This window comes from Strongylocentrotus purpuratus, unplaced genomic scaffold, assembly GCF_000002235.5.
Source record: "Strongylocentrotus purpuratus isolate Spur 01 unplaced genomic scaffold, Spur_5.0 spur5_scaffold_20, whole genome shotgun sequence".
NCBI classification, from domain to species: domain Eukaryota; kingdom Metazoa; phylum Echinodermata; class Echinoidea; order Camarodonta; family Strongylocentrotidae; genus Strongylocentrotus; species Strongylocentrotus purpuratus.
The window spans coordinates 1349165-1372854 of NW_022145606.1; the positions used below are offsets into that span (position 1 = coordinate 1349165).

Here is a 23690-nt window from a genome sequence, read left to right on the forward strand (position 1 = left end):
ACAGACATGTTTCTACCTATACAAAATGGTTTCTTGTTAATCATTTTGCATGAATGATAGTCAAATTGAAGAGGAAAAACTGCTCTTTCATTAATCTGAATGAAATATAAACTGGACTCCATTACCTTATGAAATACTTTGTCATCGAGTACAAGCTTACCAGTACCTTTTCCCTATTTCTGAGAATTTAGACATCACTCTTTGTATGGTGTGAAGATCAGGTAATTTGTTGACTCGAATTTTGGGGGCTACTTTTCAAGCTTGCTTGCATGAAAATAACACTCTTTAAAGGGATCCGGTAACTTTTTATGCCTCCGCCACCGAAGGTGGTGCCGGAGGCATCATGTTTTCGGGTTGTCCGTCCGTACGTCCGTCCCTTTTGACCGTTATCACAATATCTCAAGAACCACTGGAGATTTAAACTTCAAACTTAGTGATAGTGTGTATCACTATAGGAAAACAATCTGATTACATTTTGGAGCACGTAGGTCAAAGGTCAAGGGTCATAGAGGTCAACTTATGAAATTCCATACATTGAGATTGTTATCATGATATCTCAAGAACCACTGGAGATTTAAACTTCAAACTTAATGATAGTGTGTATCACCATATCATAATATCTCAAGAACCACTGGAGATTTAAACTTCAAACTTAATGATAGTGTGTATCACCATAGGAAGACAATCTGATTAGATTTTGGAGCACGTAGGTCAAAGGTCAAGGGTCACAGAGGTCAACTTATGAAATTCCATACATTGAGATTGTTATCATGATATCTCAAGAACCACTGGAGATTTAAACTCCAAACTTGTTTAAATTGCTCTATGGCGGAGGCATCATTTTCGACTGCGCGCAGTCAAAATTCCATCTAGTTTTGTCTCAGATTCTGAATCAAAATTCTGGATTTAGCTCGTGATGCAATGATAATTATAAACCTTTAGGTCAGTCAGGAACCCCATGACTTTTCCAAGCCGATCGCCTGTCTGAATATCAAGATATTTATGATTGGAATAACAAATTTTGAAAACCGTTCGCCTGACGGTTTCATAACACTACAGTCTATTGGGGAAAACGAGTATGGTAAAACCGGTCACTCAAAGATTTTTACTTTTTGAGGCACTTCTTGATCATTTTGAAGCGCAATTTTTTTAGGGCTTCAATATTACACCCTATCACAGACACTGATAACACGTAGGGCCGTGTATATCAGATTTAACATTGTTAAACGATCCCTTTAATTTGTTTTGCATTGAACTCTATGCAAATTTTGGGAGCTCTTTTATGACTTTCGGGGGCTCTTTTGGGCATTTTAAACATGGCTGCTCAAAAAACTGCGCATGCGCGAGAAAATGGGAGTCTACATCATCCCCTGCAATATTCATAAATGAGAAATTTATAAAATTTTAATAATGAGACTTCATTACGTGATGCTGTAAAAACGTCCATTTCGCAAAAATATATCAACATTTCATATCATTTGGAAGGAAATATTCTGGAGATCGACTTACGCAAATGGAGTCTACATCATCCCCTGCAATATTCTTGCACGATATTGTAACTTCTAGTTTGTGGATATTATTGCTCAAGCTGTTTTGAGACGCACAATAACTTACGCATGATATGCTAATTAGCGAGCGTGCAGCGGTCTGACTGTTAAATTAAAGTAGCCACTCAGAACTATCTGCTCTGCCTCCAGCGGTTATTTCAGTTCCTGCAGAGGAAATCCGGGAATTGTGATGCTGACAAGGTACTTGTTATTTTTCCAGTATGCAGGGTTTTATGCAACTACATTTGCAACTCGATTACATTCTACATCATAGTCAGGTCTTTTTTTCTAAGGGGGGGGGGGTCTTGGCTATTTTGTTTGTATTACAAACAAAATAGGATCCTTTTGCTCCTAATCGCTAAATTAAAATTCGCAAATGCATATTTTGTTTATGGGTCTTCTGTGTAATATTCATGTTATTTGAATGAGAACAAAAATTATTATGCAATTATGCATGCCTATTCATTTTTTGGAATATTTGATCAGACATGTAACTCCAAATTTGTACATGAAATTTCAAAATATTGACAATAAATAAAAGCTTATATTTTTTGTCGCAAATTACATCAAACTTAAACTTTTCGCTTAACATTTCAATCATTTAAAACGATGGCAAAAAAATGAGAAAAAAATGACATGAAAACAGAGCTTTTTTGCAAAACATGAAGAGTGGGGACAAATTCTGCTAGTGGCCTGATTAAGGTTAAAAACCTGACAGTGTGGAGACCAGAATTTGAACAGGTTTTGATTAATATCTATGGCGTTCCAATACTGGCATTCTCCTACTACTCTAGAATGTAATTAAGAATGTAAGTTTAGCTGTATGCAGCACTGCAAAACAAACAACTTTTGCATAAAGCGGTATCCTGTGATTCCTGTGAAGAAGTAATTTGGCTGTTTCCTACCACTGATTCCTGATCTAAACATATCTCATCGGTACACCTAGCACTCCTGGTTACCTGTAGTACTAGTAAAATTGTTTGTTGACTTGTTTCAATTTCTTCTCTCAATGTTTTTAACCTCGGGATTGCATCATCCTTCTTGCACTAGTTTTCTTACCATCTTAGATGATTTACATGACTGTGGTATTGATGCCTCGTCATCATGGTGTCAAACCTGTAGCTGTCACTACCTGTTATTTAATGGAGTATTTTTCTTTGTGTTTCTCTTAAGAATATCCTCAAGCATGTTGATGAAGTAATATACTGTTCGCTTCATTCTCGTAAAATTCAAATTAATAATATTTGGAGCCAATACCACCAAATTGTCATTGTGAATTGCTGTCACTACTATTACAGATATTTTATGCCATATGTTAGATCTTAATTATTACCCAAAAAATAAATAAATTGCTCGAACATGTTACTTTGTGTCAGTTTTTGTAGGTAGCAATTTAGTGAAATAATAGAAAGGCAGAACAAAAATTTAAAACGATGGAGAGTTGTAATTTATTGCTATATGTACAGTGTAATTCCAAAGTATTGAATGGCATTTATGTGCAAGAAACATTTGAAAATCACAAGTTAAATCAGTTTGTGATCAATGTAGCACTATGTTGAACAGAAAACCTTTGCAGAGTCAAACAGATCCTGCTTTGCAGCTGTTCATTTGAAGACATGTTCATATATACTTTATATTTACATTGGCAATGGCATTTATGTGCAAGAAACATTTGAAAATCACAAGTTAAATCAGTTTGTGATCAATGTAGCACTATGTTGAACAGAAAACCTTTGCAGAGTCAAACAGATCCTACTTTGCAGCTGTTCATTTGAAGACATGTTCATATATACTTTATATTTACATTGGCAGTGGCATTTATGTGCAAGAAACATTTGAAAATCACATGTTAAATCAGTTTGTGATCAATGTAGCACTATGTTGAACAGAAAACCTTTGCAGAGTCAAACAGATCCTACTTTGCAGCTGTTCATTTGAAGACATGTTCATATATACTTTATATTTACATTGGCAATGGCATTTATGTGCAAGAAACATTTGAAAATCACATGTTAAATCAGTTTGTGATCAATGTAGCACTATGTTGAACAGAAAACCTTTGCAGAGTCAAACAGATCCTACTTTGCAGCTGTTCATTTGAAAGACCATGTTTATATTGTAATTGCATTTTAAGTGCACAAAACATTTGAAATCAAATAAATGTTTGTGATCAATATGGCACTACATTGAACAACAACTTTTGCCTATTAATCACACATCATACATTGTTGCTGTCCATTTAAAGACATGTTTATATTAATAATTACATTAGCAATTACAATTGAAGTGCAAGAAATATTTGAATCATGCTAGAAATCAATATGTGAACGATATATCTTAAATGTAGAATTAAACATGTTTAACAGAACAGCTTAAATTATTTTTGATTAATTAGTTAGATAAGATGTATTACCCTGTGCTTCAAGCAGTTTGGCTTCAGCAGCCTGTTTCTCTATTTTGATAATTTCCATACGCAGTTCATGCTCTTTTATTTTTAAATTGTGTTCTTTCCATAAAATGTCCAGCCTTACGGCATGCTCCTCCTCTGCCAATTCAACCATCCTATCCTCTGCTAACCGACATTTCTTGTTTTGAGAGTTATAACTCAATGCTCGCTTAGCAGCAGGAGTCCTCAGAAGAGCAGTGTTGATTTCTGTATTGCTGTATGGTTCAGATTCAGAATAATTTGATACATGTTAATCGTTGCATATATTACTTCATTTAATTTATTGTAAATATAACGAACATGGCTTAAACCTTGATTGTCACAGATATTGAAAGCTTTTGAAAGATATGTAGTAGCTGTCTGCTAAAAAAAAAATTAAAAAGAGTTTTGTGCATATAATAGACAAGATAATTTTATGCAAAATGTATTACACTTTAATTGATAAAACAATGTTTGGTAAATTATGATTGTTATGTAGGAAGGAATAACAAGTTTTTTTCTTTTTTTAGTAATAAACTACTCAATATTGTATAGTTATGGATACCTTGAAAGGGATCGTGGGGTCGCTGTAGATGTACTAGGCTGGGAGGCGAGACCTTCGGACATAACTTCGGATGAGGTTGTCCTATTGGGATAAAAAATAAAATATTTGTTGTAGTTATGCATGAACTTGAACAATGTTGCAAGAATTTTACTTTGGAATTCAGGTTTAATTTATTAATGTCTTCAGTATTGAAACTACTGATCCTAATTTCATGCAAAATGTAATACACTTTAATTGATAAAACAATGTTTGGTAAATTATGATTGTTATGTAGGAAGAAATAACAAGTTTTTTTCTTTTTTTAATAATAAACTACTCAATATTGTATAGTTATGGATACCTTGAAAGGGATCGTGGGGTCGCTGTAGATGTACTAGGCTGGGAGGCGAGACCTTCGGACATAACTTCGGATGAGGTTGTCCTATTGGGATAAAAAATAAAATATTTTTTGTAGTTATGCATGAACTTGAACAATGTTGCAAGAATTTTACTTTGGAATTCAGGTTTAATTTATTAATGTCTTCAGTATTGAAACTACTGATCCTAATTTCATGCAAAATGTAATATACTTTAATTGATAAAACAATGTTTGGTAAATTATGATTGTTATGTAGGAAGGAATAACAAGTTTTTTTCTTTTTTTAATAATAAACTACTCAATATTGTATAGTTATGGATACCTTGAAAGGGATCGTGGGGTTGCTGTAGATGTACTAGGCTGGGAGGCGAGACCTTCGGACATAACTTCGGATGAGGTTGTCCTATTGGGATAAAAAATAAAATATTTTTTGTAGTTATGCATGAACTTGAACAATGTTGCAAGAATTTTACTTTGGAATTCAGGTTTAATTTATTAATGTCTTCAGTATTGAAACTACTGATCCTAATTTCATGCAAAATGTAATACACTTTAATTGATAAAACAATGTTTGGTAAATCATGATTGTTATGTAAGAAGGAATAACAAGTTTTTTTAAATTTTAATAATAAACTACTCAATATTGTATAGTTATGGATACCTTGAAAGGGATCGTGGGGTCGCTGTAGATGTACTAGGCTGGGAGGCGAGACCTTCGAACATAACTTCGGATGAGCTTGTCCTATTGGAATAACAAATAAAATTATTTGTAGTTATGCATGAACTTGAAGACCTGTTTATATATACAAAAATAATACTGCAAATAATCCAATTTCATTATGTTAAAAGAGTACTACATTAGGAAAAAAATGTATGCCCTACTGGTTTTATATTGTATTATCAAAGAAACATGATTGTACATTACCCAAGTAGAAAATATTACTGCAATGTATATATATATATGTATTAAAATTTCTTAACAAAAAGGACATTATTTTGAAAAATGTATTTTTGATTTTATAATGCCGTACTCTTCAATACCTTGGTTCGAGAAATGATCCTGTTGACAGTCCTGTGTTTGTTGGTGTTGATCTTGACCTGAGAATGTGAGAAAAGTAACTCTTTTTATTAACAGAAAAAGAAGAAAAAATCCTGAATGAAAAATAACCTAAGTCCAAGTTTTGCCCAAATTAAGTTAAATATTTGCTTTTGTTCCTTGATCGTACAACTATCTTATGTATAATAGGTAACCTTTCATTCACCCTGGATGTTCTGGTACCCCCCCCCCCCCCCACTCCTTAAAAAAAAAAAGGGAGGGGGAAAGAAATTCCAGTATCAATCATCTCTAATTTTTGGAAATTAAAAAACGAACATGGAATTCCGTCTTTTCTGACATGAAATTTAATTTATTTTTTAACATTCATAATTGTAACATCGAATGGATTACATTTTATTATGGTGGATTATGTATGGTAACTGAGAGGACTTATGATTTCTGGAGTGGTGGATATGAAGTATCAATACCGTCGTGCTCTTTCCCTTGAGGGTCGAGTAGTCCTCGATATATGAGAACATGACAGATATTTTTAACAATCATGTCATTCTAAAAAAAAAAATGGCAAATTGTTAAGAACCTATTTCTCTTCATTTCATTTAGCTGAAAAGATAATTTGCGGCTTTAACCCCCCCCCCCCGCCCCCACCAAAAAAAAAAAAATGAAATTCTTTCATTCTATTAATTCTATCAAAAGAAACAAGAAATACATACCTACTAATCATGTACTTTTAGTAGATTTAGACAACTGTTTGAAAGTGGTTTCTGTATGGATATATTTTTATTTGTTTGTTTGTTTGTTGTTGTTTTTTTATTTGGGGGGGGGGGGGAGTGGCATTATTTTGAATTATCACTATCATTTTTATTGTTTGATAAAGAATCGCCCTAGAGGATTACATTTTTCATTAAAAAGGAATGTAGTGAACAATACATGTAAGACTAAACATTTACAAGCTTAACTTTAAGGAATATTTACAGTGTAAAACAATTAATGAAAATCTGTCATAAAAAAATAAAAAAATAAGTACAGGTAGACTCTAGAACCAAACGATAGACAATTCATGTTTGGGGATGGGGGTTACTTCTGCTTTAATATTTCACTATCTAGCTTGCCATATAAAGAAATGAAACGTTCAGACGTTAGTCCTTTTTTTTTTCTTCAAACGCCAACTCGATCGGCAAACAGAATGTTTGTTTGTATGTTTGTTTTTTAATGTAGATGTAATTTTTTCTTTAAAAAAATAAAACTTTTGTGTGGACATTGGTAGGCAAGTGATAAGTTCAAATCTACCTCGGATTCGATGATTTTTAATAATTTTTTATTTCAAGAACAAACATGACGGTTAAAAAAAACCAACGTAATTTACTGCGCATGTCACGTCAAGAAAATCCATTCACAAAAAAGTTGTGGAACTTCTAACAGAATACTTTAGTCGAGGCCGGTACGCTCCATTCCGACGGATATTTTTTCATATAAAATTAGTTTCATCACTGATTGTAAGTAGTTCAATGAACATATTTAATGATCAATTTATTATGCTTTCAACGAAAATTGGAATTTTACTTATTTGAGGCTATTCAGGCCAACTTTTAGATGCTAGTAACCCCTACGTCGCAAGTGATGTCTGTGAACAACAAGCCGAGGCGTGCGGAGTCTTCTCGGCCAGCTAAACGTTAGGCATATTACTAGATCTAGGGTGTTGCTTCAATGTCATGACATTAATTTCTACGGATGGGACTGATCTCGGACGAGTGACGATGAGCAGACGATCGTGACTTGTTCGATGTTTACTGTTTTATTTCATTCCATCTAGTAAATGTAAGGTGTTATATAGCATCTTATGTTATTCATCTTGCAATGAATGATACATTTTTAGCGATTTTAGTGGTTTTATTTGTTATATTTGCACATAAAAAATCTCAATCTAGCCAAAGAGAAAGAGCTGAATTGAATTTGATATCCTGAGCGGCTTCGACAGAGCAAATCCCTCAAAATTCTTCTAACTATCCACTGGCTCAATAACAAGAGGCCATCATTTCTAGGTAGTCAAACAACGTTTCAATACAAGACTTGGGCAGTAGAGTCTATACTATTTAGTTTCTCAATAATGAGTGTAAATGATTGGAATGGCCTTCCCTAAAGTAGTAAAGAACTGGTCAATGCTGCCACCAATTATTCATTTATTAGATCTAGCCTAGGCCTAGCCTAGAATGGTATTGGAGAAACAATCTTAATTAAGTTTGAACCATAATTGAGATGGGAAGGATCAGTAAAGAGGGAAAATAAGCTAAGCTTCTAGTCTCTACACCCAAGTAGTCTATACAGATCTAACATTAGTTACTTACTCATTACGGCCAGTTGCTATTGACGTCAGGGAATTTATGGCGATGATGTTTTCTTGGTCCTGGTTGTTGTCATCGTCGAATCTATTCCTAAGCTGTACAAAATCATACGGGCAAAGTTCCTTAACTATGATAGTGAGGTTGCTGGGTTCAGGTGGAGGTGGCCCTCCTCTTGTCTTCCTACTCTCTCTAGTGTAGTTAGAATACTCTTTCTTCGCGTTAATCCGGATCCTTTTCCATTGATCCTTTATCTGGATGCAACTCCATCTCCTTCCAAACTTTGCATGGAAGGCTTCAACCAAAGCCTCCCAAGCACCAGCTTTGTTTGAGTTTGTAAGATAATCGGTCTTTCTAGACAGTAATATACCCTTCCTCTGGCTTATCATCTCTATCAGGAAGTTTCTCTCTCCCACTTGCCAGTTGCCTTTCGTCCTCTCCCTCCCTGCACACACAGTAGCTGCATCACCCTCCATTTTTAGATGTAGCAGACAGCATCTGATCTACTGAGCATGCTCAGTAGAAAGAAACCATGGTACAATCCATGGTCTAGGATTGTACCATGGTACAATTGAAACTATCGTTGGTGAATCAGAGAGAGGTTTAAACCCCCCGGGGGTTAACACCATGGTTTCAAAAACCTAGGGGGGGGGGGGTTTAAACCCCCGGGGGGTTTTGTACCACTGTTGTGAATTCGGGCCTATATGTTTATCTCTTTATGACTTTATCACATAAAAGTCATGACGCGCGCGTACGCGTGCGTCAACATTTTAAAATGCTCAAAATCACCTAACTATTAAACAAAAGTACGAATCAAGTCATTTTAAGCATTTCAATTTTTTCCGTCCGTACGTGTCCCCGCGCGCGTTGTGCGCGCTCACTGCGCGCGGAAAAGGTCAAATTCAAAATGTTTACATGATTTTGATTTCTCTTACCGTAATTAACAATTTACATTAATTTCAGTCACTTTTGACCTTTCATAAGGCCGTTAGCGCGCGTCAAAGTTCGAAATCCGCGCGTGCTGCAATGGGCAATATAATGCAAATTTGATAAAAAAACATGCCTATACAAAATCCATTGTAGCTTTTTAGGATGCAAGGTGACCCCGAGTTTGTTTTCATATTTTGATAGAGTATGAATCGGAACATGATTTTTATGTCTCATTTTATCCTCAATTAACTCGTCATCATAATGGCCTCCGAACTCAAAATTTCAATTTGCATATTATGACGTTAGCAGATTTTTGGAAAATTGATTGTATCTCTGTAAATATTGATCAATTTTCTTTCAAATTTTGATATGTTCTACCTGAGAATATTCTCTAAAAATAAAGTTACACGATATTTCATTTTGACGATGGCATCATGGCGTATTTTTGCGATTAAAGGAGGCATGTTAATTTTTCACATTTTGTGTGTTTTCTCTACGGGACATGACTTTTTCTCAAAACTGGATTCTACATTCTTGTCTTTCGCGAGCAATATCTCCGTCGTTTCATCTTCGTTTACGCTGAGCTTTGACTATGTTGTAGCTGAGATAATTAGCTATCACTATTGTGCCATATTATTTGTTCGATTAGATGCCGGTATCATGGTCATATTTCACTTGCAAAGTGGGATTTGAGAATACAATTTTCCGTTTACGTGTAATCGCTATGGGAAATGTTTCGGTATATCGGTAACGCACTTGACTTCCGACCTCGAGACCCCAGGTTCGAGTCCAGGCGTCTCCAAACAAATTTTCTTCACTTTTTTTTTTCTTTTTTACCTTTCACTCTACCATCTCCTTTGAATATTAAAACACGTAGAATGGTAAATAATGTAATAAACAACCATATTTACTTTATTATTACCATATTATCACTTGATTAATTACTTTTTGCGTGTAATCCATATGGGAGATGACTTTTTCTCAAATCTGGATTCTACATTCCTGTCTTTTGCTAACAATATTGCCGTTTTTTCCTCTTGGTTTTTGTGGATTTTTGAGTATGTTGTAGCTGATACATGCTATCTAAATATCCCGTAACTTTTTTTTCAATAAGATGTCAGGATCACACTCATGATCATCATGATCATCATGATAATCATTATCATCATCATGACAATCATGATCATGATCAAGTAGTTCATTTCTCAATACTTTGTGTCATATTCATTAGGCCTACATATTTTGATATTTGTTTGCATTAAATTTTATCATGATCATGATCATTATGCATCATCATGATAATTTCTCAATATTTCGTTCATCAGTTCAGCTCATCAGTTTAGTTCAGTTCATCAGTTCAGCTCATCAGTTTAGCTCATCAATTCAGTTCATTTCACATCAGTTCAAGCTATCAGTTCATCAGTACTTCTTGAAAATGACCAAACTAAATGCCTTCAAATTTGGCACACATCTGTATAGGCATATGTACAAAGCACAATAACGTTTTCAACATTGATCTTAACTCATGACGTCATCTAGGCGCCATTTTGAAATTTTTTCGGAAAATCAACTCATGATCATATCTTCATAACCAAAAGCTTTTTCTCATTCATATTTATTTTGATCAAGGTCAATATCCGTCCGGTCAATTTCAGGTCAAATTTTAAAATGCTCAAAATCGTCTCAAAATCATTTTACATACATTTAAGGCCATTCTAAGCATTTTATTAAAATATGCGCACACGCGCATGCGCGCGCGTTTTTGCGCGTAAAACTATTACACAACATAGAATCGCCATTGTTTTTTCTTTCATAATATTCCACATATATTTAAAAACAAATTGATACCATGTTTGTCTCTTTATGACTATTAATAACGGAATGATCAACCGTTTAACAAAAGTTCCGTGCACGCGAGCTTTTGTAATACATAGCATATATGGGCAAAAACATGCCTATACAAGATCCACTGTAGCTCTTTAGAATGGAACTGAAACCCCATTTTTTTTTCATATTTTGATAGAATATGAGTTGGAGATATGATTTAATGTCTCATTTGACCCTCAATTAACTCATGACGTCATCAAAATGGCCTCCGAACTCAAAATTCCAATTTTCATATTACGACGTCAGCATATTTTTGGAAAATTGATTGTATCTCTGTAAATATTAATTGATTTACTTCCAAATTTTGATATCTTTTAGCTGAGAAAATTCCCGTCTTTCACAAGCCAAATCTTCGTCGTTTTAGCTTCATTTACGCTGATTTCTAGTATGTTGTAGCTGAGAAAAAAAGCACGATGACTTGAAAATGGCTCAATCAAATGCCTTCAAATTTGGCACACCTATGTATAGGCATATGTACAAGGCACAATAACGTTTTCAACATTGACCTTGACTGATGATGTCATCAAAGCGCCATTTTGTAAAATTTTCGGAAAATCAACTCATGATCATATCTTCATAACCAAACGTTTTTTCTCATTCATATTTATCATGATTAAGGTCAATATCCGTCCGGTCAATTTAAGTTTTAAAAAAAGGCGCGTCAGTACGCGCGCAAAATTTTAAAATGCTAAAAAAAAAACTCAAAATCATTTTGCATACGTTTTAGGCCATTCTAAGCATGTTATACAAAATCTCGCTCATGCGCGCGCGTTTTCGCGCGTTCTGACATTTTACAACATAGAATCGCCAAATTGTCTTTGTCATCATAATATTCCACATATTTGTACACACAAATTGATACCATGTTTGTCTCTTTATGACTATTAATAACGGAATGATCGACCGTTTAACATAAATTTCGGTGCGCGCGAGCTCTTGTAATACATAGCATATATGGGCAAAAACATGCCTATATACAATCCATTTTAACTCTTTAGGTTGCAAGGTGACCCCAATTTTTTTCATATTTAAATAGAGTATGAATAGGAGATATTGTTTCATGTCTCATTTGACCCTCAATTATCTCATGATGTCATCATAATGGCCTCCGAACTCCAATTTGCATGTTATGACGTCAGGATATTTATGGACAATTGATTGTATCTCTGTGAATATTGATCAATTTTCTTCCAAATGTTGATATGTTCTAGCTGAGACAATTCTCTACCAATGTAGTTACTACAACATTTTGGCAAAGGCATCATGGCCTATTTTTGCGATTAAAGGAGGCATGTCACTTTTTTCACATTTTGCGTGTATTCTCTATGGGAGATGACTTTTTCTCAAACTGGATTCTACATTCTTCTCTTTTGCTAACAATATTGCCGTTTTTTCCTCTTGGTTTTTGTTTATTTTTGAGTATGTTGTAGCTGATATATGCTATCTAAATATCCCGTAACTTTTTTTCAATCAGATGTCAGGATCACGCTCATGATCATCATGATCATCATGATCATCATGATCATCATGATAATCATTATCATCATCATGACAATCATGATCATGATCAAGTAGTTCATTTCTCAATACTTTGTGTCATATTCATTAGGCCTACATATTTTGATATTTGTTTGCATTAAATTTTATCATGATCATGATCATTATGCATCATCATGATAATTTCTCAATATTTCGTTCATCAGTTCAGCTCATCAGTTTAGTTCAGTTCATCAGTTCATCCGTTTAGCTCATCAATTCAGTTCATTTCACATCAGTTCAAGCTATCAGTTCATCAGTACTTCATTCATCAATTAATATACATCATTTTACATTAACATCATTTTATTGGGTAATTGAATTGAAGATGAGCATGATCATAATAATTGAAGACAGACCACCTAAATCGTCCCCATGACGAATTAAATTTCTAGTTATTATTTATCAGGTTGGCTGTATAACGTACAGGCCACCTTATAATTTCGTTAGAATTGCCTTCATTTATTTATATCTTTTTCTTATTTCTAACCACTTTTTTGTAAGCACGATTTCTTGAAAATGACCAAACTAAATGCCTTAAAATTTGGCACACATCTGTATAGGCATATGTACAAAGCACAATAACGTTTTCAACATTGATCTTAACTCATGACGTCATCTAGGCGCCATTTTCAAAAAAAAATTCGGAAAATCAACTCATGATCATATCTTCATAACCAACAGCTTTTTCTCATTCATATTTATTTTGATCAAGGTCAATATCCGTCCGGTCAATTTAAGTTTTAAAAAAAGGCGCGTCAGTACGCGCGCAAAATTTTAAAATGCTAAAAAAAAAACTCAAAATCATTTTGCATACGTTTTAGGCCATTCTAAGCATGTTATACAAAATCTCGCTCATGCGCGCGCGTTTTCGCGCGTTCTGACATTTTACAACATAGAATCGCCATATTGTCTTTGTCATCATAATATTCCACATATTTGTACACACAAATTGATACCATGTTTGTCTCTTTATGACTATTAATAACGGAATGATCGACCGTTTAACATAAATTTCGGTGCGCGCGAGCTCTTGTAATACATAGCATATATGGGCAAAAACATGCCTATATACAATCCATTTTAACTCTTTAGGTTGCAAGGTGACCCCAATTTTTTTCATATTTAAATAGAGTATGAATTGGAGATATTGTTTCATGTCTCATTCTACCCTCAATTATCTCATGATGTCATCATAATGGCCTCCGAACTCCAATTTGCATGTTATGACGTCAGGATATTTATGGACAATTGATTGTATCTCTGTGAATATTGATCAATTTTCTTCCAAATGTTGATATGTTCTAGCTGAGACAATTCTCTACCAATGTAGTTACTACAACATTTTGGCAAAGGCATCATGGCCTATTTTTGCGATTAAAGGAGGCATGTCACTTTTTTCACATTTTGCGTGTATTCTCTATGGGAGATGACTTTTTCTCAAACTGGATTCTACATTCTTCTCTTTTGCTAACAATATTGCCGTTTTTTCCTCTTGGTTTTTGTTTATTTTTGAGTATGTTGTAGCTGATATATGCTATCTAAATATCCCGTAACTTTTTTTCAATCAGATGTCAGGATCACGCTCATGATCATCATGATCATCATGATCATCATGATCATCATGATCATCATGATCATCATGATAATCATTATCATCATCATGACAATCATGATCATGATCAAGTAGTTCATTTCTCAATACTTTGTGTCATATTCATTAGGCCTACATATTTTGATATTTGTTTGCATTAAATTTTATCATGATCATGATCATTATGCATCATCATGATAATTTCCCAATATTTCGTTCATCAGTTCAGCTCATCAGTTTAGTTCAGTTCATCAGTTCATCCGTTTAGCTCATCAATTCAGTTCATTTCACATCAGTTCAAGCTATCAGTTCATCAGTACTTCATTCATCAATTAATATACATCATTTTACATTAACATCATTTTATTGGGTAATTGAATTGAAGATGAGCATGATCATAATAATTGAAGACAGACCACCTAAATCGTCCCCATGACGAATTAAATTTCTAGTTATTATTTATCAGGTTGGCTGTATAACGTACAGGCCACCTTATAATTTCGTTAGAATTGCCTTCATTTATTTATATCTTTTTCTTATTTCTAACCACTTTTTTGTAAGCACGATTTCTTGAAAATGACCAAACTAAATGCCTTAAAATTTGGCACACATCTGTATAGGCATATGTACAAAGCACAATAACGTTTTCAACATTGATCTTAACTCATGACGTCATCTAGGCGCCATTTTCAAAAAAAAATCGGAAAATCAACTCATGATCATATCTTCATAACCAACAGCTTTTTCTCATTCATATTTATTTTGATCAAGGTCAATATCCGTCCGGTCAATTTAAGTTTTAAAAAAAGGCGCGTCAGTACGCGCGCAAAATTTTAAAATGCTAAAAAAAAAACTCAAAATCATTTTGCATACGTTTTAGGCCATTCTAAGCATGTTATACAAAATCTCGCTCATGCGCGCGCGTTTTCGCGCGTTCTGACATTTTACAACATAGAATCGCCATATTGTCTTTGTCATCATAATATTCCACATATTTGTACACACAAATTGATACCATGTTTGTCTCTTTATGACTATTAATAACGGAATGATCGACCGTTTAACATAAATTTCGGTGCGCGCGAGCTCTTGTAATACATAGCATATATGGGCAAAAACATGCCTATATACAATCCATTTTAACTCTTTAGGTTGCAAGGTGACCCCAATTTTTTTCATATTTAAATAGAGTATGAATTGGAGATATTGTTTCATGTCTCATTCTACCCTCAATTATCTCATGATGTCATCATAATGGCCTCCGAACTCCAATTTGCATGTTATGACGTCAGGATATTTATGGACAATTGATTGTATCTCTGTGAATATTGATCAATTTTCTTCCAAATGTTGATATGTTCTAGCTGAGACAATTCTCTACCAATGTAGTTACTACAACATTTTGGCAAAGGCATCATGGCCTATTTTTGCGATTAAAGGAGGCATGTCACTTTTTTCACATTTTGCGTGTATTCTCTATGGGACATGACTTTTTCTCAAACTGGATTCTACATTCTTGTCTTTCGCGAGCAATATCTCCGTCGTTTTTGCTTCGTTTTTGCTGAGCTTCGATTATGTTGTAGCTGATACAAAAAGCTATCTCAAATGTGCCATTTATTTTGTCTCAAATTTTAGTCTGACCAGCCCACCTATACTTATGGTGGCCCTGAAGGGACATCGCGAATAGACTAAATCGCGAAAAATTGGCGATAAAATTCACGATATCGTCAATTTTATCGCCAATTTTTCACGACGAAATTCACGAAATTCACGATATCGTCAATTTCGTCGTGAAAAATTGGCGATAAAATTCACGATATCGTGAACTTTATCGTGAAAAGTTCACGATAAAGTTCACGATAAAATATACGATATCGTATATTTTATCGTGAACTTTATCTTAAACTTTTTTCTCCCGGCTTGGGCGGGCGGGCGCTTCGTAAACAAAACCAGCCCTAGCTAGCTTGATTGAAGACGATTATTATGACGAGACGTTTTTACGATGATTTCTGTGAAAATGGTAGGTTTAACTTCATATTATGCTCTATTTGTATTTTATCTTTGACAAGATAGGGATGAAAGTAATTGCACAGCAGAAAAATTAACCGGTATGCAATTAATTAATGGTCTAGAGATGCACTGTTTTCCCCATACATTCATTTCCATGTTGTAGACCTAGTAATAGACATTGAGTAATGTAATTGATCTAGATCCAGGCCTACTTTTATTAGTAGGCCTACGTACTAGCACACTCAATTTCTCAAACTGTGTCAACAAAGACTGACAGAGTCGATGTAGAACTAATACTAATAAGTAATAGGTAGCAGCGGCTAGCAGAATATAATAGTAGCATTCTAGTGCATTAGTAGTAGACCGAATTTTCCGTCTCTTTCGTTCGTTAGCCTCTTATTGGGGTAGGGTCAGCTCTCTCTCTTATTGGGGTAGGGTTGGCTCTCTCTAAAGAGAGAGCCGACCCTACCCCAATAAGAGGCTAACAAACGAAAGAGACGGAGAATTCGGTCTAGTGCACTAGCTGCATGCAGCTGATGCAGACCTACATGTAGGCTATAGGCTCCAGTGATTATTGCATTGGCAGACATTTTATTTTTAATATTTTTTTTCAATGCTTGCAACAACATGAATTATTAATTAAGCTAGGGCCTAGCCTAGGTCACTCCAGTAAAGCATAGGAATTCCAGACAACTAGCCACAAAGACAACCCGCCCAAAGACAACCCGCCACAATACCCTGGACATCTTGCCACAATACCCTGGACAACTCGCCACAGGTGAGTTGTCCAGGGTGGGGTGCCTTTTCGGACAACTCGCCACACTGTTTTCCCCTCATGATTTCTAGATCTAAAATCCCTTATCTTAGATGAAATTGTCATTTTGCATGAGTTTCGTGCTTTTATAAACACAGTCATTACAAAGAATAACGAATAAAACTGATTTCCCTTGCAACAATAATATATTTTTGACGAACCGAAGGCGTACGATCGCCAGATCATTGGGATAACTTGGTATTTAGATCTAGAGGTCTATAGCAGCTGCATTTTTCTGTCTCAGAAATTGTTGAATGGTAGCATACTGGAAGCAAAGGTGTACTGATGGGGGGGGGGGGAAGGTTATTTGACCCGCGAAATAAAATTGAAATGTGATTTATTTCTAGATTTTCTGGGTTAGTTTCGTCAGAGGCGGCATTCTTCATTGGGGGGGGGGGGGGGACACTGTGCCCCCACTTTTTCAGGTTCCCCTAAAGTGCCCCCTTTATCCTTTGTACATGTCCTTTTTCCTTTCTGATAATTTTTAATGGTAGGAATTCATGAAAGGGTACTGGCAGCACTGGCCTCCTGATGTGGGAGGGGGCAGTTGACCCGCGAAATAAAATTGAAATATGGTTTATTTCTAGATTTTCTAGGTTATTTTCGCACAGTCCAAAATAGATTCTTGTTGCGGGTCTTGTCGCAAGCGCAAGGTAAATCATCTTTATTCTTTAGAACAGCTCTCAAAATACTCACAATTTCCATGTTTTCTGTCATGACTGTGTTTATAAAAGAATAATGAATACATAAAATGACAATTTCATCTAAGATCATGAAGATGAGGGATTTTAGATCTAGAAATCATGAGGGGAAAAAAGTGTGGCGAGTTGTCCGAAAAGGCACCCCACCCTGGACAACTCGCCTGTGGCGAGTTGTCCAGGGTATTGTGGCGAGATGTCCAGGGCATTGTGGCGGGTTGTCTTGGGGCGGGTTGTCTTTGTGGCGAGTTGTCTGGACCCCAAGCATAGTAGCACTAGTAGACCTCTATAGCGCTGCATACGTGCTGAGAGGGCAATCGATTGCACACAATTACACACTCGTGAACACAATGAGTACGAAGTGGCTGATATGATCGGCAAGTTTGACAGTAGACTCACGATTTTAATTTTCAAAGAATTTTTTCTAACATCGGTTAGTTGAAAAGACTATTTTACTGCTATATAGGTGTCATCAATTGTCACTAAAGTACCAATTTATTTTGAGTGATCTCAGTTGAGTTTTGTACAGTGTTGTTTAAAATGTTGAGAATCAATAGAGGTAATACCAAAAAGTACACTAATGCTGCTACGTGTGGCCTAGGTCGGATATTGTTTCCAGAGTGATGGTACTGCAACTGCAGAGCAGGGTTTGAAAGATATTTATTTACAAAATAAACCAAAAATTGTACATGGCCAGACCCATGCATGCAGACACGGACTGTTAACCGTGGTAACACTAACAATATGTAAAACTGTATCGGAGCTTGGAGATAATTGATGATTTATGACACTGATGCAGTGATAGATCTAAACTTCTGGAGCAAAATCAAACTTGTATTCAATCCTGAAAATCTCTCTGCCAAATAATTGTCTAAATTATGATTCTCTGTGTAATCAAAAATGTATTCTTTATGTTATTATTGCAGGAGCTACTGACTACAAGCATGAAATAGATGTGACGCAATTGGATTTAATTGATCAACAGTACTGTTTGGCAATGGGAGAAAGTGGTAACGGGAGGACCTTTGCTTATTTGTTCCTCCTCGATTTGGCACCATTCAGTATCCAGTGATATTTCTTTTGTATTGTGTTGTTTCGGCAATATATCAATAAAGCAACAGTTTGACCGACTTGCCTGCATCATCACTTTTGTGCTGAAAACCTTTTTTTGGTTATTTGAAAGTCGCCATTTTCCTTTTTTATTGTCAACATTGACCTTCCGTGTCTTCATTCATCATCAGAACTCTACCTTTGACATCGACCATTCGTTTCTTCGTTCATAATCATCATGATAACTTTACTTTCGCCATCATCGACATTGTTTCTTTGTATGAAGACCACGCCATCTTTCTGTTTAACAGTATACAAACCCCAGTTTGTCTGTAACAGCAGCTTAGCAATCTATAACCCATCATTATCTAAGATAATTTTTATTTTGTTATCATTTCAACGCATATACTCAATAAGGATACATTCAGCTTAGTTCCCATCATCCTGAGGTGGTTTGTATGGAGTGTTGATACATGGTAGTTGTACTACAAGTTGTAGGGCTTGCTTGCATGAATGCCAACCAGGTAATCTGTTGAATGAATAATAAAAGAAACATATGCAAACAAAATTTAGTGATAAAATCTGCACATTATAAAGCAAAAAGAAAAACATCATTACACTTTTTTTTACTCCAAGAGATGATTTTTTGTAAGATAATCACACTGTGATTGGATTACCCTATAGCATTTACGGTTAGACTTCATGTATCATAGGACTCTACGAGTCTGCTGCCCATCGACTAAAAAGTTATGAGTCTTATGTTTTTATCAAGTTTATGACAGAGATATAACCGTGTCAGAGGCGTCATAAATACATACGGTAGTACTTAGTCAGGATGTTGTCCTTAATCTTGGCAAAGAGTTCTTCGTGAAACATGTAGCGGACAAGTAGCTTACTAAAGCAGATTTGGTCAAGAAGTTAGACTTATGACGGTTTTGAGAAACGGGCCCCTGGCCTGGGTGCTAGCCGTAATTCGCTAAATAGACTAGTAAGTACCTAATTAAATATAGATCTAACTTAAAGTGACTCGGTAACATTGCCTCAGATTCTGAAACAAAATCATGGATTTAGCTCATGCTGCAATCATAATTTTAAACCTTTAAAACTTTAGCTTAGCCTCTGTTAGGTCAGTCAGGAATCCCGTGACTTTTACAAGCCAAGCGATTGGAAATCGAAATCAAACTTTGCGTTTTCCTAACGGTTTTTATAAACTAGGGCCTAAGCCTAGTCTATTCAGGAAAATAAGTATGGTAAAACCGGTCAGTCAAAGATTATTACTTTTTTGAGCCACTTCATGATCATTTTGAAGCAATATTTGTTTAGGGCTTCAATATTCAGTAGGGAAGCTGGTACAAGAATAATGATTTTCTGCATTTTCACAGATGTTTCCAATTTCCAATCCGCGCGTTGGTGATGCGAAAAACGGATTCCGCGATATTTTTATTGATGCATTTTACATTGACTTAAGTTTGTACAGAGACTTTCACATTAGGGGCGATTAATTTGACCCGTAACTCTGGCATGGAGATACCCTACTAAAACATACCCAAAATGAAGTAAATATTAATTAAATGTCCAAATAAAAATGTTTCGTGTCAATTTTCTTGTTATTTTTGGAGTATTTTTCAAAAAAACGATGATATCAGTATACCTACACTTTTTCACGGCAAACCGCTGCACAATACAAGTACAAACCGATGGTGGGTTCCGGGCGGATGCGCGCCTGTGTGAAGATTTGTCTCGGATCCTCATTACGGTAGATAACTCCACACAGGCGTGCGCCCGCCCGCAACTCACCATCGATATGCACCTGTATTGTGCAGCGGTTTGCCGTGAAACCTGAGAAAAAGTGTATAGTAATATCATCGATTTACGGGTCAAATTTTAGATACGTTTCTGAACAAGCGCCAAGGAGACTGGTGTTATTTTCTTACAAGGAATCTGTTTTTTGCATGCCCTGATGCCCGCGCTGGGAACCTGAAACCCGCCAGAGTGCCGATGAAAAAAATACCTTCGCGAACGCAATTTGTCCGTGTTTACGACTAGGATATCCTTGTTTATGCAGACGACCCTCATTCTCGGACCAGCACCCCTAATCATGTCATAAAATAATGATATTACACTGTATCACAGACATAGTAATATTATAAATAACACATAGATGCATCTCAACATTGTTAAACGATCCCTTGGATTTATCTATCATGATTTGTAGATCTAGATCTGGTGCTTGCCTACATCAAATTGAATCAGCTCAGCTCAGCTCAGCTCAGTTTGGGTCGCGACGGAAAATTCGTCTAGATCTAGATTCTAGATCTAGTAGTACTAGTACTAGTGCACCAACTGTTAGAATGCTACTATTATATTCTGCTAGCCGCTGCTACCTATTACTTATTAGTATTAGTTCTACATCGACTCTGTCAGTCTTTGTTGACTCATTTTGAGAAATTGAGTGTGCTAGTTCGTAGGCCTACTAATAAAAGTAGGCCTAGGTCTGGATGAAGATCAATTACATAATTGGATCTTCTATAATCAGGATAATTATAATTATATAATTACAACATGGAAATGAATGTATGGAAATTGAGAGCATCTCTAGACCATTATTTGCATAGGTCTACCGGGTAATTTTTTCCGCTGTGCAATTACTTTCATCCCTATTTTGTCAAAGAAAAAATACAAATAGTCTAGAGCATAATATAAAGTTAAACCTACCATTTTCACAGAAATCATCGTAAAAACGTCTCGTCATAATAATCGTCTTCAATCAAGCTAGGGCTGGTTTTGTTTACGAAGCGCCCGCCCGCCCAAGCCAGGAGAAAAAAGTTTAAGATAAAGTTCAAGATAAAATATACGATATCGTGAATTTTATCGCCAATTTTTCACGACGAAATTGACGATATCGTGAATTTCGTGAATTTCGTCGTGAAAAATTGGCGATAAAATTTACGATATCGTGAATTTTATCGCCAATTTTTCGCGATTTAGTCTATTCGCGATGTCCCTTCAGGGCCACCATATATACTTGTTCCAAACAAGTATTACAAATCTAGTTTTATACTGTTCTTACCTTTACTTGTGAGCTTTGTTGATATTTATTATTTATATTTCCGTGTACTACATTTTTATCCTGTTCACGACCATGACGTAAAACAAACTTTGTATCTACAATGTATCTCTGATTCTTGTTATCCTGAATAAAAATATATTTCAACAAAATAATTTAAAACAAAAAATTATTACCGTTTAAAAGACGTTAAACAGTCATTTTGACTTTCCAGCGTTCCTTTTCTTTGTTTGCAGCAACATCAGGGTCCATGTGGTCTCGTATGGATCCCAAGCTATACCATATTGTTCATCGTAGGTTTATTCTACCCTTCTATTTTACGAACATTTTCAGCAAATATCTTTGTGCTGAAATGCATGAAAACACTGGTACGCCCCTAAAACATAAATTTTTGCGCTTTTGGCACCGATCACCCCCCCCCCCCCCCACCCCCACTCATTGTTATTTAGGGTACGCGTATGCATGTTCCCTCCTTTTGAAAAACACCACCCCAAGTCAATACGGGGCGGATTGTTATGTACTACGAGCCGGACTTTGGTGCTTGAAAAGTCCCCCGTTATCAGGTCCCTCCGACCCCGGAGGAGGGGGGGGGGGGGGGGGGGGGAGGGCGATCATCCTCTCTCCATATATCTGTTGAACTTACCGGTACACGGAAACACATATGACTTCCATTCAGATGTAATTTCTTTCGGGATTAGTGATCATTCTTTAGTGTATGTTAACCTGAAGAAGGAATATTTTCCGAAAAAGCCAGCTATTAGTAAGTTTAGATCTTTTCGTAAATTTGACCAAGCTAAGTTTGTGAGTGACGGGGAAAAACTTCCTTGCTCTAACTTTTACAAAGGCAATGATGTTGAATCTTTATGGGAATATTTCAAATCGAGCTTTAATCAGTTGTGTAATAAACGTACTCCTATTTTTAGTGTTCGTAAGCAAATCAATGGATCAACGTGGATAACGGATGATTATTTGAAATTACCTCGTGAGCATGACTTTTTAAAGGCGAAATTTGATAAATCTGGAAATGAAGATGAGTGGAATAAATATAAAAAGAAGAGAAATGCTGTCAATAATCTTAACAAGAAACTTAAAAGAGAATACTATTATTCCAAGTTTAATGAACACCTTGGTGATTCCCGCAAAACTTGGAAAACATTAAAGAAAGTGTCGTTTAAGAAGAAATCGGGAGATAGAATAGAGCTGATAAACGATGGATATGTAATTGATGATCCTGAGTGTATTGCATCAATATTCAATGAATATTTCACTCAAACTGCTAGTCGATATGATACTGAACAAACATTTAATGAATTACACGAGTTAACTGATGACATATTTACGTGTGTTTATATAGCAGATGATTTTGTTCTTAAGGAGCTTTCCAAATTGTCTACTTTTAAATCTAGTGGTATTGACAATCTACATCCACGTCTATTGAAGATTTCCTCACCATTCATTACAAAGCCACTTACACATTTGTTAAATAATGTCCACTCTCTACTGGTTCTGTTCCTGTTGAATGGAAGAGCGCAAGGTTAACGCCTATTTTTAAGGGCGGAGACAAGAAGAGCCCATCCAACTATCGTCCGATTTCGGTTCTTTCACATATTGTTAAGATTTTAGAAAAGGCTGTACACTCCCAATTGTATGATAATGCTCTTCTCAGTGATAGACAATCGGGCTTTCGACCGCTTCATTCAAGAGGAACGGCGCTAGTTGATGTAAATGATTTCTTACTAACAGGGATAGACAGGGGTCTTATCTCCGGTGCATTATTTTTGGACCTAAAACTTGCGTTCGATTCGGTGAATCACAA

At 35.6% G+C, this 23690-nt stretch overlaps 1 protein-coding gene and 1 long non-coding RNA gene across 2 annotated transcripts; both read right to left on the reverse strand.

Moving 5' to 3' along the window:
* Positions 1-1358: 1358 nt before the first annotated feature.
* LOC115927357 lies at positions 1359-5070 on the reverse strand. Its single transcript, XM_030993153.1, has 4 exons — positions 4878-5070; positions 4538-4618; positions 4079-4208; positions 1359-1370 (listed from the first exon to the last, which is right to left on the reverse strand). Exons 1-4 carry the CDS (start codon positions 4997-4999, stop codon positions 1359-1361), a joined length of 345 nt encoding a protein of 114 aa, XP_030849013.1. The 5' UTR covers positions 5000-5070.
* Positions 5071-5233: 163 nt separating this feature from the next.
* LOC115927149 lies at positions 5234-8374 on the reverse strand. Its single transcript, XR_004065452.1, has 3 exons — positions 8295-8374; positions 5937-5993; positions 5234-5298 (listed from the first exon to the last, which is right to left on the reverse strand). It is a non-coding gene; the product is annotated as an uncharacterized LOC115927149 (long non-coding RNA).
* Positions 8375-23690: the final 15316 nt, after the last annotated feature.

What these genes read in the sequence shown, in the direction of transcription:
- LOC115927357 (XM_030993153.1), bottom strand. Translation starts at nt 4,999, where the DNA reads ATGCATAACTACAAAAAATATTTTATTTTTTATCCCAATAGGACAACC. An exon ending in ACCCCACGATCCCTTTCAAG is followed by an intron (nt 4,619 to 4,877) that starts GTATCCATAACT and finishes TTATCCCAATAG; the next exon opens with GACAACCTCATCCGAAGTTA. An exon ending in ACCCCACGATCCCTTTCAAG is followed by an intron (nt 4,209 to 4,537) that starts GTATCCATAACT and finishes TGAACCATACAG; the next exon opens with CAATACAGAAATCAACACTG.